General features: G+C 38.1%; 2 protein-coding genes across 2 annotated transcripts; both read left to right on the forward strand.

Annotated features, from left to right (window-relative positions):
- Nucleotides 1–3742: 3742 nt before the first annotated feature.
- On the forward strand, nucleotides 3743–10520 carry LOC148324163 (low density lipoprotein receptor adapter protein 1-like). Its single transcript, XM_088313948.1, has 7 exons — nucleotides 3743–4021; nucleotides 5645–5751; nucleotides 6046–6144; nucleotides 6588–6719; nucleotides 8080–8166; nucleotides 9449–9515; nucleotides 9739–10520. Exons 1-7 carry the CDS (start codon nucleotides 3940–3942, stop codon nucleotides 10089–10091), a joined length of 927 nt encoding a protein of 308 aa, XP_088170074.1. The 5' UTR covers nucleotides 3743–3939; the 3' UTR covers nucleotides 10092–10520.
- Nucleotides 10521–11044: 524 nt separating this feature from the next.
- On the forward strand, nucleotides 11045–18333 carry LOC148324164 (uncharacterized). Its single transcript, XM_088313526.1, has 15 exons — nucleotides 11045–11109; nucleotides 12352–12916; nucleotides 13609–13652; nucleotides 13865–13896; nucleotides 14000–14081; nucleotides 14185–14347; nucleotides 14607–14784; nucleotides 14891–14907; nucleotides 15014–15059; nucleotides 15374–15478; nucleotides 16733–16775; nucleotides 16931–17096; nucleotides 17492–17525; nucleotides 17716–17753; nucleotides 17838–18333. Exons 1-15 carry the CDS (start codon nucleotides 11107–11109, stop codon nucleotides 17873–17875), a joined length of 1554 nt encoding a protein of 517 aa, XP_088169652.1. The 5' UTR covers nucleotides 11045–11106; the 3' UTR covers nucleotides 17876–18333.
- The last annotated feature ends 75 nt before the right edge of the window (nucleotides 18334–18408 follow it).

Here is an 18408-nt window from a genome sequence, read left to right on the forward strand (position 1 = left end):
TCTCTTCATTGTTGTAAAGGTAGTTTTTAATTTCTTTTTTTTTTTTTTTTGCAAGTGGCTGGCAACCAGTTCAGGGTGTTCCTTGCCTACTGCCCGAAGATAGCTGGGATAGGCTCCAGCATCTTCCTGCGACCCTTGTGAGGACAAGCGGTACAGATAATGAATGGATACTTCTAGTTGATTTGAGTTAGTTTACTTTTGAACATGTTTTTGAACACAAGTGATTCGCACCTTTTCATGTCAGTTTCGCAGTTATTCCACAAAATAACACTTCTTACAGAAACCCACCTTTGCTTAATGTTTGTTCCTGGTTTAGATTTTTTTGCACAGACTTGTGCGCCTTAAGTTACAGCAACTTCATCGAATTTCAAACAGCTTCTGAGTATTGTGACAGAACATGTTATTATGTACTTTGTACCTAATTTGTGCTTTTTAAACACAACCAGGTCATAAAATTTCATGCTGTTCAATTTGATATATAGTAAAGTATGAAGTATATTCACCGACAATGGCAGCCCTTGCACTGAATTTGTGCAAAACATGTCACAATGCAAGCGCTGGGAAAGTCAGGTAACACTTGCACAGAGACAATGTATTGAATTGTGACAATAATAGCATGAAAGCAAATTCCTCACACAACTCAAGGCATGTAAACGTGAACTACTTTCATGTTTCTGAATTCACTATGTGACAAATATGCAGTAGATTTTATTGCAGAATTTGGCATTTTTATATGTTTAACACTGGCACCAGAACTGCCAAACAGCTGTGTCACAGACGTTCAACAAAAATGAGTTTCCTTTCTCCCAAAGCGGATCCAAACAAGTTGCTTTTGATGTTGTTGTAGGGTCATGCAGCTCGACATTTTTGGTGGTACTTGAGGTTTGTAGTGAAGGCAACCAACTCTGCTCTGTTCATCTGTCAAGATGATGGGAGAGTCCCAAGGCAAACCAAAATGGAGAGAGTTGGACTTATATAACCTTAAGCACACCAAGAGTTGGATCCAAAATGTGTTTATAAATAAGTGATAAACCAAGCCAACCATGGTTGCATCATAAAAACACATTCACAAGTAAACTCTGGTGAGTGGGTGCCACTGGACCTCACTTTGCGTGAAGAGGAAAGTTAACCTGAAATGAAAGTAACAATTTCCCCATCTAATCATTCACTTTAAATTTGAATGTTAGTTCAACTGTTGGACCCGCCGTGGGAGAAAACTGCAAGATGTTATCTAAGTGGCATCTGGTAGGCATTAGCGTTCTTGTTTGTGTGGTCATTTTCAGGTCATCCTTCATTTATTTAAATGAGACTATCATTTCTTTTGAGTTGCTAGGATACAACAGTTGGGTCTCTGGAGTACGAGTTAATCCAAACATTATGAAATTGTAAACGCGAGATAAAAGAAATTCTCTGATAAGGTTTCTATGAGTGAGCCGTTCTGCACTTGTTACGCATTAGTGGGGCAATTTTACATAATAAGCTCCCACTCACTGAGTTTCTCCACCAAGACATGGTCAAGCCACGTTTATTTGTAGCTATAGCCCTTAATCACAAAAAAAGTGTCTCAAAGGGCTTCGCAAGTCCACAGTTGACAAAGATTAGAAATATCCCCGGATCCAAACTGGGCAAGAAAATGTTAGGAAAACTTTGGAAACCTTGAAAAGGGACCACATATGGAGCGATCCACTTTCCAGGATGGATACTGAGTGGGAAACATTTAACACATCGGGCCTTATTTTTGTCCAAAGCGCAAGTTCCTTTTGGATTTTACATTCGGCCTTGCATGCAACTGCAAAATAATTTGTTCACTCAGGGCGAGGCAACTCCAACCCGAAAGACGCTGGCACAAAAATGAATTTACCACCATTTATACACTGAGTGCACTGGTGTCAGTTTATCAAACTAAAACCATAATGTGGTTAATGTGGAGCTGTACAATGTTAGATAAAGAGCGCCTTCATCGGTTCTTCATCAGGAACTGGCCTGGTCGGTCGGTGCAAAATCTATACAGCAACAGTCTCAGATTGGGTCATTGCCAACAAGCCCCCTTCTCCAAGCAAGAGAGGAGGGTGGAGAAGAGGGAAAGTGGCAGTAAAACAGGCCGACCTGTAGTTTAACTAAATGCCAGAATGTAAACTGAGTTCTTTTAGCTCTAACAAGTGTTGCAAGATGGAACATACTGCACCACAAAATTACTCTCAAGTGACCACACTCTCTGAAACACTCTCATGCAGAAAATCCCACATGTGGTGTGACGTCCCTGTGTCCATGTCAAAGAAAAATTGCAGAGAGCTGCAGGGAATTTTGTTGGATGTACAGTATTGTGTTAGAGTCTGATAAACCAGCGCATTTTCCAAGAATACAAGGTATTGTACTCCGGATACAGACCCTTTGGTCCTGGTAGAACTGTTCTGAGAGTTTTGTCCCCCTGGCTGGAAAAGCTGCGCAATGTGGGCGAAAGATAGATGCTGGCCTTAATAGTTGAACAAACACTTTACAAGTGCTGTTCCAGTTCTGATGCTGAAAACAAGTAGATTTTTTTTTACATTTGTCTTTTAGAACTTTTTTTTTTTTGTTTTTTGCAAAGTATTTATCCTATTGTTATTCACTACTTTAGACCGATGCCGATGATCGGGTTGTTTTCCTGTTTGTTTTGCATAATTTCCGTCGGCCTTCCTGTCAAAGTGTCACAAATATAAACTACTTGGTATTTCAATTCAAGGATAATCCGACTCATTTAGAGAAGATTTGGGGATCATCTTCCTCTGTCTGGGAATTTAAGACAAAATAGCTTGTTTCATCAGACGTGCCGGAAAAGCTCTTGGCTAACACAAACACGAGTACGGTCGTCTGCCTCTTAAACATGAGCATTTATATCGTTTGAGACAAGTGCATGGCTTGATATATTGAGGATAAGACGTGGCCACACAAGTGTTCAGTCATGAGCACTTCTCATGTTGTGTTATTAAACAATACAAGTGTTAGAGGTTTTGTAAAAATTTTAACATACAATAAAATATCCATTCAATGAACGGTTTCTCGAATTGATGAACCTTAAACGAGTATTTAATGGGTTTAGTGTTACACCTCCGGGTGGGGCCACCCAAGCGAAATCGCGCAGGCGGAGCAGACGGCGTCAGCAGACCACAATGTCGACTTGCTAGCTGTGAAGTGTGCTCGTCGTGGTTTTTCTTCCACAAACAGAATAATAATCAGAACGCCATGATGAGACTAGTGTAGGCACATCTTATTGCAAATAATTTTAGGTTGACTACCCATTTAAGTTGAAGTTTTACAAGTAATAAAATAGTCAACTGTTTTGTTTTTGTACACAATCATAAACACTTAATTTCCTTCCTGAGTTTTTTTTGTTTGTTTTGTGCTTATGTCCTTGTAGGAATTACCTAAATAAAATTCAGATTGTTTTTCTGCGTGGCCATAATATTTTTGGGGGAATTTTCGTACCAAATATGGATCCTATGTAAAAATTCATACTGAGTATACATTTCCTCCACTACAAAAGTGTTCTTTATTTATTTATTTCATTTTTTTGAGCCTCTGCTCTGGTTATTTTCCCAGCTCGTCCCTGAGAGAAACCCATGACCAGACTATGATCTGCCACTCCTCTTCAAGAGGTCTCATGAATGTGAACTTCCCAGCGGATGTTAATGTATCACCAATGAGTCTCAGACAACCTTTGACCCTGAGCCATTTTAGCCTTGAGGAAACATAAGTACCCACGATTTAACAGCAGGTAAAAAAAAATAAATTTGCTTTAACTTCGCACATGTTTTTCTTCAGGCTCCCTAATTAGAAATTCAGAAGATGGATTTATTTGGTTATAATTAGTATTGCTATGGATGGAAGAACACCTTTTTGTTAGATCTGACTTTTCTCCGACGTCTACTGGCTGAGGATTTCCCAGCAGAGCCTGTGGTGATGGAAACGCCGCGGTCTGCAGCGGGATGTCCTGTGTTAGGACAAACCGACGTCGAGACATGGCTGTCATCCAACGCAAGAGGTACACGATGGCTGCCGTTGACAATAACGTCATACTCTAACCAGCAACACAAGCAAAGTTGATGATAAGTCGTTGTCAACGTTGTCATAATGTTCCAGCTGCCTGGAATTCACGAAAAATATCTTTTGATTTCGCATACATCCTGCACCACGACTAATACGTTGATTACCTCAATCAGCCACCATGGATGCAAACTATCAGAAATAACTCTCCATAATAACCGCATTTTTAATTCATACCTCGTTGACAGTTGGATCATTATTGTTGAAAATTATTACAAAGGGATGTTTTATTCATCCCTTGGAATGCGTTGGACCAGATTGAAGTGTGCACGTGTGTGTAAGGTTGTGGCCGGTGAGTTAATTGAACGTCTTTCTCGGTGTGTTTGTCAGCTTTGAGACAGTATTTGTGTTCAGCTGCTCCAGCTGTTCCACTGCTGACGTTCTACAGAATAGCTTTACTGGAATCAGGAAGATTTGCACTGGGGTCAACTGGAACTGCTTGTCTGCAGTTAAGTCATGTGAAGGAAGGACTGACACCACTTAGCGCATATTGCGTTGCTGTTGATTCTCTCGTCATGTTTGAGAGATTTTAATGATCACACGTGTTTGTTTTCACACCAGCTAACCACTTGTATTTATGAGCAGTGACGATTCTAAAAGGATATTTGGTTTTTGTGCCCAAGTAATCCTGCAAAGGTCTTCCTGAGAGTGAGCATTTCAAAAGCTTCCTGGAATATGAGACTGTGTCTGAGCTTCGGTAAGTCATTTATTGAAGAGGTAAAAGAAAAAGCGACAAGACAAACGTAAGCAAAGTCAAAAAAGGAAAACTGTAAAGCCGAAAATAATGAGATGAAAGGGGTAAATCCCCACCAAGGTTGATCGCTTTGAAAAAAGAATGTTTTCATTTGTCTCTCCATACAGCCTACTTGCAGGTTCACAGAGGAGGACCATACCGTTTTATGCTCTCCATCTGTAGATGCATTCCTCTATCAAAAAACATTTTGCATTATGTTATATCGCGTACCAAGCTACTTTGTGGGTCATGGAGAATCTCCTGAAACATTAGGAAAGATGTTCGGAAACCAGATCGCTTTACTGTTTGATTTCAGCCAGGGTACCCTCTGGGCTGGTCGCCTGTCAACCCCAGTGCACTTATAGACAAACAACCGTTCACCCATCCACACCTATGGATGATTTTGAGTCTTTAATTAATCTAGCAAGCATGCTTTTGGGAATGTGAAAGTAAGACATGGAGGAACATGCCCACAGAAAGGCTCGTGCTGACATTTGAAACCAGAACCTGTCGACTGTGAGGCAAATGTGACGACCACGGTTGTACTGACGTCCTAATGGTTCCCTCACCTGACCATGCAGTGAATGTGCGTTTAATTTTCATGCAATGACAGTGCGAATGTGATTGGTTGACTGATGATTCTATATATGCACTGTGATTGACTGGCGACTTGTCTGTGGCGTAGTCTGTCTTTAGTCTAGTCAACTGGGAAAGGCCCCATCTTCTCATGACCATGAACAGGACAAGCAGTGTAGAAAATGGATGGATTGGAGCACTGAGACAAAAAAAAAAATCATAATTTGTTTAATTTGTTTGATGCTATCTCAGGTCGCCATGGGGATGGTATACGCTTCAAGGCCAAGCTGATTGGCGTGGAATCGGTACCCAACGGCAGTGGTGACAAGATGTGCATAGACTCAATGAGCAAACTAAAGGTATTAGAAATAACAACCTCATTGGAATTCCACCTCAAACACATTTTTTACACATCAAAAAAATTCTGGGGTACTTTCCTAAAAGCCACTTGATGGGTATCTGTGGATTTTAAACAGATTGGGTAACTTTCACCCAAGGTTGGGTAAATTATGTTGACCCAGTTTGGGTTTGATAATTGGATTTTGACCAGACACATGGATTTGGGTCCAAATCCCAATCAGGGTCATTATGGGTTTCATCATGAAGGACATCTGGTGTAAAAATAAAAAAATGTGGATATTATTGAATTGCAGCAAAAGGAGAGAACGGCACGGAAACAGGGCAAGCACAAGCAGAGCATTTGGCTGAAAGTCTCATCCAGAGCTTTGCTGATTGTTGACCAAGAAACTGGGGTGAGTCACATGACAAATATTTCTGTTTACTTGCCGCACAACCACTGAATTTGTCCAGTGGACACCTGCTTGCATTACCACACAAAGGCTTCTTTCTTGCTTGCTTGGCTGGGCAATTCCAACGATTCCTTTGGGAAGAGATCAAGAGGATTCACTGAAATGAAAAAGGAGGCAAAACATTTTCTCATATTTAATTTGAGGTTGAAAAGTATGACCAAAAATGGCTTTCTCACAAAAAAAGAGCCATCCATTCATTCATTCATTCATTCTCAGAACGACTTTATTTAGGGCTTCATTAGAGATAGGGTAAATCATGAACTGTTTGCCAACCACCAACAGGGCAAAAATTTACAAAAAAAAATATTCAAGTTACGCGAAAATAGTCGATTTTAGATATGACATATAATGCCCCATACTGAAATTGTACTACATTTGCTTTACAGGTTCTTCGACATGAGCACGAGAAAGGTCGGATCAATTCCTTTGTAAAAGACAAGCAGGATGCAAGAGCGTTGGCCTACATCTACCAACAAGAAGACACCTACAGGCTCTTCTACATCAAGATGGCCCATTTGGTAACCCACAAAACCACACACAAAGCATTTACAGTACTGCTGTTTGAGTTTTGGGTGGAAGTCTGCCATATTGATGACTGAAACACAGTGAAAATCATCCTACAAATTAGGGCTGGACTCGCACAATAAAAATCGACTGGCATTTCGTCTGGGCCACGCGTGCAACCCCCTCTGTCACTGAGAAGCCATTGTTTGTTATACCATCCAACTGTCAGGGTGTCTTAAAATAAAATGCACACATATCCAGAACATTGCTCAACACACTCATAATTTAAGCAGAATCTAGTCGACGTAAAAAACAACATTTTGTTGAGCTTCATTTACGAGGTAATCTCATTTTATTTGCTGTTGTTCTAAAAAGCACAGTGCCACAACAAGCATTCTTCACAATTCTAAACAGTTTTTCTTACCTTACTAGGTTTGTTCCTGCTTGTATAATGAATATGCTGAACACGTTTCTGGATATGACTGTGGATGGAATAGTGAACAATGACTTCTCAGCCATATTGTTTCCTTGCTGTGTTGTTAGAATAACGGATAGAATTGGCATTGACTGCAAGTATCAAACGTACTATTCTGGACAGATTCTTATGAAATTTGTAATACAGTTTGATAAGAGTAACAAACAAATCAATGGAATGAATTTATTAAACATATCATTTTGATGAATTAAATACTTAAAGAAATCAGCCATTTAGTTGCATCCTTCACTCCAAATGACACCATACTTTTCTCAGTAGCTTAATTCCCGTCACACTGACGCACAAAATGCCCTGAGGGTTTTTTTCTTTTTTTTTCCCCAGAAGAAAGCTTAGAGAAACACATCATTGAGAAAAAGGTGACACCTCACCACCAACACACTTCAAGCCTACTGCATTAACTCAATTTAAATAATGTCATATAGAGTGCATGGACACCAGAGTTTTTCTTTTTTTTTTGGACCAATTGTTTCTTGTGTAGCATGAGCCAGGCTAATTATTGACAAAGCCTCAATGCACTGGATTTTTTTTTAATTGAGTCTCACTTGTGGTTCCAACCCAAAAAGACAAAAAGACCCCCAGAAGAAGTCAGATATTTTTTTTCACATGTTCCCTTCAGTTTTAATTTTGAAGGGAATATGTGACATTAATAATAATAAAAAGATAATAATAAAAAAAAATAGTATAAAACATAAAAAATGAATTCATTGTTTAATTATTTAATTAATAATTTCAAAATAAAACAAAAAAATGTAATTTAATTTCATTTTGTTGTTATTTTCGTGAGATGCAAGACATTTGTCACATTTATATTTTAGACACTTGTTGTCAGTAATGTACATTTTTTGGACTCAAGGATTAAGGGAAAATGTGTTTTTCAGGCAAAGCCTGTCCTGGACACCATTAAAGAGATGTTTGAGAAGCTGGAGCAAGACATTCCACAGAGCTCCGCAGAGACATCGGCCCGGGTCAGAAAAAGAACTTTTCTGTCTTTTTTTATCATCTCAAAGCAGCGCAGATCAAATTTAACTCAAAGTATTGGATTCTAAACATGCCAGTGATCAACTTCAAAACTACTGGTTTGTATTTACGAGGGACTAAAAAGTGTAGTACATTTTATCACTACTAGGGGAAGGTGTGAACCAACAAATTCTTTTCTTTCGAGAAGCGATTTTATTTTATTTTTTTAACCGTTTTATTCACTAAAGCAGTATATACACTGAGCAGTCACATTATGTTCACTTGCACAATATTTTGATATTCAGTAAGAGTATTTAAAGGTCAGCCTTTGCAAAAGTTCGATACTGTTAGAAGGCTAAATTTACCAACATGTATGTTTGTTTTTATAATCGTATTTTGCAGTGGGTTAAATCTATTCTGTATCATAATGAGAGTTGTCAGGAGGCAAGTGGTAGACTGCATGATCTCAGCCTAATACCACCGATGTGATCCAATCTTCAAATGCCGGAGTTTTGGGTTGCCAGCAGATTCGTGGGGTGTCTGCAATTAATAATCAAATGCAAATATGTATGTGCGCAACCAAAACCCTTTTTTACAGGAATTTGAACAATAATTGAACAAACTAACTAACCTTGAATTTTGTCTCTTGAGTCGACTTAAAAATACAACGCAGTTGCTCAGGGCTCAGATAACGACCAATCATGGCTCAGCTTCAGTGAACAGGTGAGCCGAGATTGTACATTACCTGAGCCCTGAGCAACTTTGATGTCATTTTCAGTTAACAGAAGTGACAAAATGGCCGCCCCCGGAGATGGCTAAAATGGATGGATTTTGCTGCTTAATTCATATTCCGCAAAAGCAATATTAATCAGAATGACGCAATTAGACTAGTGAAGGCGCACAGAACAGTTTATTGCAAAGAATTATTCTCCTTTAAATGGTTCAATTGAGAATATACAGTCTTCTAAGAGTTACTGTTCGTTTACCAAGCAGATGAAGATGAAGTGCCAGCGAAGGATCCCCAGAAATGTTCATATCGATCCAGTATTGATTAAAACTGAGCATTATTATGTTTGTAAAGGGAAAATATTAGCTACATGCTTTTTATTGGATAGCATTGTAAAGCATTGGGTGAGCGGTCAAATTGTTGTAGCGGTAGTTATGTGTTCTTCATTCTTTGGTTCAAATGTAAAACTTTTAGTTGTAGTAGTTTTATGTTTAGTAGTGAATATTAATACATCAATCAAAAACGCACAAGAATTAAAACATACACCCTTTCCGTTTCTTAAGGGCACTGGGATGATGAAAACTTGCATTCATTCGTCAGAACCCCTCCAACAGACCTCATCTCTCCCAGGTAACACAATCACTATAAAATACATAGTTTATGATGGCTACACTTGATTCTGTAATACCATTTTAATGTTGCTGTTTGATGTGTGTTGGAATATACACAAAAATTAAAACTACCCATGTCATGCAAACACGATCATCCAAATGTGTTTGGATGATTAGTTGTAGCATTACACCGTCCCGCTCATTGCCACGGGTTCACAGTGAAAATGCTTTTTTTCTTTCAGAATCTCAGCAGCAAATATTGTCCGATGCTGAGCTCGTCTCCACGTTCCCCACACAGCCATTTGAGAATGTTTTATACCCTCGCCCATGTTCGCCCAGCAACATATTGTGGGGCAAGCAACAGGGCTCTCTGGGGGACGGGTGGACAAGTCCACTTGGGGCACCCTTGTCCACTGCACCTGCAAACACATCAATGTGGGGCATGACATCGACTGCTAGGGTCTGCCAAATTCCAGTTCAAGGCTCCCAGCTCACAGTTGACGCTATCGCCCCTCCTTCACTAAACCACATTCAAATGAATATATCATTGTCTGACTTGTGTACAGGAGGAAACCCCCGTGAATCACACTGTTAACAAATGACCCCATTTGACATTGTTGCATTTTTTTCCCCCTTTATCGTCTGACACGATGTGAAACTCAATACAATTATATGAGTTGCCTATAGCGGAGGTTCCCAATCACCAGACCGGTGATCATTTGGTACCTGACTGCACAGATAGATTAGAATAAATAAATAATTACTGGATACCACTGACTATGCTGCTAGTTAAATGTATGTTCTTTACATGTAGGCTGAAATTGTAAATTTGGCTGAGGAGTCCAAATTAATTCAATTGTCCTGTAATAAATCCAAATTAGTGGATAGCCTATATTAAAAGATAAGTAGGTAGGGGCGCTGATTAATAGACTCAAGCTCTGATTTTTTATTTATTTATTTTTTATTTCGATATTTTAAGTTAGATAGGTCGCAATTGCCATTCTTTGTGCGAATAAGAGACATTGTCAAGTTTAACAGGTGCATTTTACTCATAAATCATTATTTTAAACTACCATCCATCTAATTTCTATGCTGCTTATTTGGGTCCCTGGGTCACATAATGTTTGAGAAAAAATGTCACTCACATTCACACGTATGGACATTTTAGAGTGTTCACTGAAGCAAACATGGATTTTTTTTTTTTTTAATGTGGGAGCAAGCTGGTCACACAAGGGAGAACATTCAAACTCCACAGAGGATACAAACTTCAAAAACAGTGGTACGGACGTACTAACTTCTCATCCAGCATGTGACCTTATTTTAAACAATAAAATAATTATTATAATGTAATAACTTGTTTTGTTTTACATATGCAAACGCCAATAATTGAGTTGATTGAACAGTTCAGAAAATGTTTGCTCCCTGTTAAAGTGTGTTTGTTTATTCATTAATTTTTTTAATCTATGTTATGGCACTGCACATGCTTTGTGTTTGTCACTTCCTGGTTTTCAACAAGTGCACTGAGACAGGTCGCATTTGCCTGCAAACACCAACATGGAGCGCTTTGCCGTCAACCTGCTCTGAGACTTTTTGAATCACTAAACAGAATTATGGTAAGAGCACTTCACAATGTTCCTATAATACAAAAGGGGTGTTTTACCTGATTGATTTGGTTGAAAATCCTCACCAAAAGCTTTAAAAACATTTATAGATTTCTTGCTTAAATGTGTTTTTTGTGATTTGTCCAGGATTTTCTCTTATTTAAAAAGTTTATTATTTATTTAGAATGACATATCTAAAGGCCAGTCTAACGAGAGCAATTTATTGCTAGGTTTACCTCATTTAAAGTAAGTAAAGCAATATGCTCACACACATGAGAATACGGTAGTCCAGCACTGCATCATATTTTAACTGAACCAAAACACTGCATGAGAAACATCTTTTGGGCTGATGAAAATAATTTCAGTACCACAAGAAATCCCAACATTGTAAAAATAGGATGTTTGATACGGCGCTCACTTTCATCTTATAGTGGAGCTGTCCCTAATGAAGTGTCCGGTGAGTCCATCCAATCGAACTTAAGCCTTAAAACTGCATGTTGAAGTAAACTGCCAGCAAAGTCAGTATCGGTTTCCTTTTTTCTATGTAAGCAGTGAATTTTGCAGCTTTTTGGTGCAGCAGTTCCAGCAAACACCTACGTAACTATAGCAACCAGAGCAGGATGCTGGCTGAGGTAAAGAAGTGTGTGGTTGCGTACACTTCCTTCACACTCTCTAAAGGTTACAACTTTTAGGTGTTCACTCAAAAGATCCTCGATACTGGACCTTATTTACCTCTTCTATTAATTTGGAGGTCAGCTGACACTTTAACACGTAATCATCCTCTATAATGCCAACAAAACTCAGAAGTTTTGTTAATGGCCATCTCGTTTCCTACCTGTGTGTCTGGTTTTGAATTGGGTCATGTGTCAAAAAAGTGGGCAAAAAAAGGAAACATATCCATTTCAAATTGCAGTGTGTTTTTGGGACGTGAGAGAAATGAAACCACATATTTATAAAATGTGCAATTGATTTGTTGAGCATGTGCAAAAGGGTCGATTAGTTCGGATTGCAAATTGTACGACCACCAAACTAAGAGTTTGTCTATTCAGTATTCAATCCGTCAGAGTTTTAATGTACTAGTATGAACTTTCTTTTTTTTTTTCCCGGATGCAATTTTGGTACTGGGTGTATGTTCAGGGCAGTTAAAGATTTTGACTTATGACGCGTTTGCTGGCTTCAGTGCACTGGCAGGCATCCATACAACTAGTACCATCCTGCTTGAGAATCAAATGTGTCTTGCCTTGCTGTCATCAGGGAGACAACATTGACGTGAAGGCTTTGAGGGCCAGGTTCAGCAGCAGCACCAGTGTGTCACACACCAGCAGCAATTCCAGGGACAGCAATTCTCCAAAATCTCCACGGCCTGGTGTTGTCAGAGCGAAACCATCCAATGCAGAGAAGGACATTTTCCGGCCTAAAGTGTCTCCTACGGTACTTCCACATGTGGATGATCCAGATCTAACGGTGACAGCCTCCTCCTCCTCCAGGCCATTTTTTTTCCCTCACTCACCTTCCCATACAGGAGTCAGAACATTGGTCCAGTCTTCACGTGGTAATAAGATTAAACAGGCCGGTGAGATGCTAGAAAATATGATTCTGAAGGGGGCTGCAGGTACCAAAGTCCCCCCTCCAGCTCCAACATTAACTCCCTTCCAACCGCGACTGAGAAGCACAAGCAATGTCATTCCTTTGAGGAAGCCACTTCTCCCCGAGGGACCCCTTCCCTTGAAACCCAAACGACCACACAACGTTGAGCTGCAGCAATTCCTGAATGTCACTCAGCGAGCTAGGCAACTTCCTGCTTTGAGTACAAGAGAAGGTCAGTGTATACCTGCTGGATAAAGGACATAAACATAAAGTATCCGACAAGTGATATCCGACATTTTTGAAATGCTCTGGAGCAACAGTGAAGAAGTGACATTTTAATGTGGTCTGCTTACAGCTCGTATTACCAAGTACTGTAAGTTCCTGAAAATGACTCATAACACAGTCATTACCTGGCAACAAAAATAAGTACAACCAAGAGTTAGAGTTCGAGTTTTTTTATTATAGTTAGTTTATGTTTCATTTTGACTTTTTTTCACTTTCAGTTTGCTTTCATTCGTTTTTGCAGGAAGTTTATTTTTATTATTCTTTTTTTCCGCACAATGCTTTGTTTTTATTTATTTTTTTGTATTTATTTTGGTAGTATTATTATTTTTTTATAATATATGGAGTATTTGTCGAATACCAGATGATAGAAAATGGTGCTAAAAATTGTGTAATAAAGTAAAGTAAACTACAACTCTCAAACAACGGTTCGACTTTCCTTCTTCTGCGCTTGTGGATGAAAAGCAATACCGAAAAAAAATATATTTAAATAACCCTGAAAGCTCAGGTGTTATATTATTAGACAAAGATAAAAATGAAGGACATTTTTGCTACAATTAGCTTTAGTTATTGTTTTCAGTTATATTTCAGTTTTTTTAACGAATTGTCATTTTTATTTTATTTTCTATGTGTATTTTTCAGAATTCAGGGGCAACAACAGCTCACGTTGGACAGACAGTGTGACGGTAAAAAGTTGTGATTGGAAATTTTAAAAATATATACATATAAATATCTGAAGTAAAGACCTGTGAGGTCAAATCATTTTCTGAATGAATTAATCTGAGAATTTTCACATATGAACATTTCCCAAATCTGTGCAATAATATCTTTTGTGGCATGAGTTATATATTGGGAAGTGCTTATTTTGATTTTAAAATGTACACAATCTGTCTTGTAGGATGAATATGACATGTACCAGCATATTGATGAGTAAGTTTACGCTTTAAATATTCCCCAGTGAATCAAAAAATGTGGTAAAAAATATTTTTCCATCACTGCCATTTCAATATTGAACAAATATTGAATGATACAGCGACCAAGTGAGTGTGGACTCTGATGCTGAAAAGAGAGTCCATGAGCAGAAAAGACCAAATGAGCTCAGGAGAATATTCCAGGTAATCATTGAATGATATCCATCCTTGTATGGAACATCCACCCATCAAAAACACAAACACTGAAGCCAAAAAATCAAGATCCGTGTCTTCTGTTCATCTCTAGCTACATGCTGAGGAAGAAATTCTACACACGGCCAGAGCTCGTCACGACTGGTACGGTGGAGGCAAACTGGACCTCAGGGTGCACCAAGGCGAAAGTGTGGAGATCCTCCGAGTGAAGAATAACCCAGAGGGCAAGTGGTTGGCTCGCTCCCTGGATGGAAAGTGTGAGCTTCATATGACACCTGCAAGAATAATATTGCAGAATTCTTTTTTTTTGTGGCTTATAGTGATTGTTTGATGCGTTTTTACATTTCATCTACTTATTATAATGCTCTCGCATGAGAGAAAAAGGAGTAACAATTGTATGTGTGCTGATTTTCCATAATTTGTGTCTAGTTTTAGTAAGTAAATGGTTGGTCTCTGGTGAACTGGTTACTGACGATCGATGGTAACTCATCAGAGCATCTTGTTTCTCTATTGTAGACGGCTACATCAGTAACGCATGCGTGGATGTTGAATCTGAGGAACTGAAGCGTAAATTTTTCCACTCCAGAAGAACACAGGCATCAACTTTACCGCCACCTCCTCCCGATCCACAACAGCACATGGGATTTGATAGCAGGTGTCGTGTCATCTCTATATCCCGCAGTATTGTAACCTAAAAAATACTCCGACTAAATAGCCGGCAACCTTTTTTGTGCGCCTGAGAAACTGCACCACACTTTCGGACACTTTCAATTCACATGTTTCTTTCTTCATTTTTGCAGTTTGAGTCACAGTCAAGGTAAGTGATTACCATCAAAGGAGTTACTCAGAATGAATTAAAGTTCAGAATTTAAAGACACAGCATGTTAACATTTTTAAGGACATCATTTTCTTTGTGTTCTCAGATCTATCTACTGAGGATTTTCCGCCACCACCACCACCAGTAATTAGGTATAATATTAATTTATTTCGTTGTTCAATGAAACTGGAAATGATTGGTGGAGCAACCACTGTTAAAAAAATTGGGACTGATATTTACTGGTAGTAAATTTTACAAGAAACGTTTTTAGAACATTTTACAAGTTCATTTAATTTTAAAAGTCACTCCAAGGTTGAACACACTTTATGGATTTATACACACATTTCATACACCAAGGAGCTCAACGTGGTAGAGGATCAAACCCATTACCTCAAAGCTGGGAGACGGCAACTCAACACCTGAGCCATGCCACTGCTACAGCCCGTTAGTATATTATTGATGTCAGGTGCAAACCTCGGAATCCTACCAAAGCGTCGTTTTTGGCCTCCTTTTGGAGATGCCAGCAATATCCTCATCCAAAGTCGCAAGTCTCCAACTCTGGAGGTTGTCGGTTCGATCCTCAATCTCATTGAGTAGCCTTGTGTATGAAATGAGCTGCGTGAAAAAGTAAAAGCAAGCTTCCCCTGAGGGGCCTTTTTAAAATTGTTAAACTAGTGACATTTACTCAAAAACTCTTCTTTTAGAATGTACTTGGAATGTCTGAGTGAAAAACCTTTCCTAGATTTTTTTCAAGTAAATATCACTCCCCATTTTTTACAGTATAGTGGAACTGCAGTTTCATTCTTGTCCATGTGTTTTTGCTCTCAACCCAAGAAGATAGAAGTAGTTTATTTGATTTCCCCTTCATGTTTTGAATTTCAGTGGGACACCCAACGACATACACAATCTGATTTTCCTTTTGAAAATGTGAATTGAAGGCGTGACTTTATTTGTGCCATGCTCATCATGTCTCTGTCAGCAAATATTTATCTTTTGCCCAGTTTATATTATAACTAACATTTAAATGTCATGCTAGTATAACAAACGTTAACCACTCTAAAACAAAAATTACCTTTGAAAAGATCTGCCAAAGTAACAGGAAGGCATTTGCAGAGCAATACTGCAATCTAGTGGCATTTTACAGCTATTGGCACAAGTGTTGTGTTTTGTATGCGTTTATGGTAGCATAAAACAATAAATCTTGAACTTTGAGAGTATGTTGTCGGTGTAACAAACCATCCATTATCTGTACCACTTATCCTCACACGGATCGCGGACTAACCATATTCATATTTTCGGAACAGCTGCAGTGATTTTCTTTATTAGATTTTAATTGATTTGAAATTTGCTCTGATTAGTGCTACTTCCGGTTTAAGCTATGTGCTTTTATTTTTAGTGCAAACTTCCTACTTAGTAGGGCATGCTACAATTGGCAACTTGATGATTTAAGAACGCTACTGTAAATGACAATGGAAGTCCGTCGGGGTCAGCAAGGCTTTCTTTGCTGGCCGAAACACGCAGATCTGTATTTACAATCTAATATTTGTTCTATATAATTGCATTCATTTATTTTCGACTGTATATTCTGTTCATTTTGTAGTGTGTCTCCTACTTGTATTTTTGTTTTGTCCAATCAAAACTAATTAATCTGCCCGGGGCCTTTAGGAATCAGGAATTTAGCATAAAGCTATATGAGCAATGGGACTGTTTCTTTTAGAATCAGATTATAAAATTGTCCTCATGGCGCCAGCCTGACCCTTGATAATGTCAGATGGAATTTACTCAATTTATAAATAACTTCCAAAATATATTGCCTCTTTTACAGTATAGACGCCAACGTGGAAAAGCAGCTAAGGAAAAAATTCAAGGTATGTGTTGTCTTACATTTTTTCATTACTCAAAGTTTTATTATTGGCCATTTAAATATATTACGCCAAAATGTGGTGTGAGGAGTGTTGTTTTACTTATTCTGCTTTTTAAGAATGGATAATAATTTGATAAATCCGTGTGCTTAACGTGTCAGTATGAGGGTCCACTCAGAGTGATGCAGACCGTGATGATGGATCCTAACGGTGTTGTGAAGAAGCCAGGAGGGAAGGACCTCCACGTGTCTCAGGGTGATATTCTGGATGTCATCCAGTTCACCAACAGCAAGAAAGCTCTGTGCCACAACCGCACATCAGGAAAATGTAAGTGAATATATCACTTTTGGGCTTGTTATTACTGAGTGTGTTGTGTTAAATGACCCTGAATTTTGTGTTCAGATCATTGAGAAAGACATTTGAATCGTAACAATACAAACATTGTAACATTACTACTGTGAAGATCCTAGAAAAGTTAGCGGGCAGAATGATTGTTAAATTAGCTAAAATATTTGGAAAATTACATGCACTGTATATGTGCATGAATGTCAAATCATATTTACTGGATGATATGCTGACACCTTTTGTTCACATGTATTTGTTTTTTTGTGTTCATTTTCTAAAAGATGAATAGATTATAATGTAGAAAGTTCATTGCACATTGTCAACATTTGCTGAAAACAGAGGTTATTCTAAGGTGTTTCTTGTGTTATTTCTTACAGGTGGATATGTATCCAGAAAGCATCTTGTTCCGATGTGAGTTAAACTTTCTTTTTTTGTTGTTGTTGTTTTAATTTTCATTCATGCTGATCTTGTAACACGTGCAATATAACCTTGATTAATTATTGTTCCTTGAAAAAAAAAAGTTATTGATACTGAAGTAGTCAATGGATGGTGTGGAGATTAAATGAAAAATACTAATGAAAAGAAATATCTTCATTTGTAGGGAATGGGACATTTATGACGATGTTGATTATATCAGCGGTGAGTTATGTGTGTCCTTAAATGACAACAATGATTTACTGCAGAATTGTATTTTCTCATCACCTATCTTCTATTCTCTTTCAGAACCACATGACAACGACTATGCGGCTACTGATTATTAAACCATGTCAAACCAAACACAGATAAAGAAATGCATACAGGCGTGGGAGAATAAATGGATGGAAACAGACTACAGTAAAGCAAAACTAAATCAACCTGAGAACCAGAACTGCTTGTTAAAGAAGTGCCATATAGTCTATCAAATGAGAAAAAAATATCACTGAAAGTTATTGTACATAATGTACACACTATTCTTGTAGATTTTGATTGGCTTGACCTCTGAGATCATTTCAAATAAACCCTCTTATTTAAGTAAACTATTTTTTTCGTGATATGCTTGCACTTGAATTCAAGCCATTAAACTAAAGTGTACTGGAAAAGCATTGCTCACTATTTTTTGACACTGTTAAGAGATGACCCAACTACTTTGTAGTGTCTAATTGACGTTTTGAATAAAGATAATGCGGCCCAAAAACGTTAGTACTTTACAAATATTAATGAAAAAATAAAAAACATTAATAATTATACTTATAAATAAAACAACAATAATTATAATAGTAATAAAACTACTAATATCAGTTAAAGTAACTGTAAT

Source organism: Idiotropiscis lumnitzeri, chromosome 13, assembly GCF_059441095.1.
Source record: "Idiotropiscis lumnitzeri isolate Australia: NSW breed Sydney's pygmy pipehorse chromosome 13, RoL_Ilum_1.0, whole genome shotgun sequence".
In the NCBI taxonomy this organism is placed as follows: Eukaryota; Metazoa; Chordata; class Actinopteri; order Syngnathiformes; family Syngnathidae; genus Idiotropiscis; species Idiotropiscis lumnitzeri.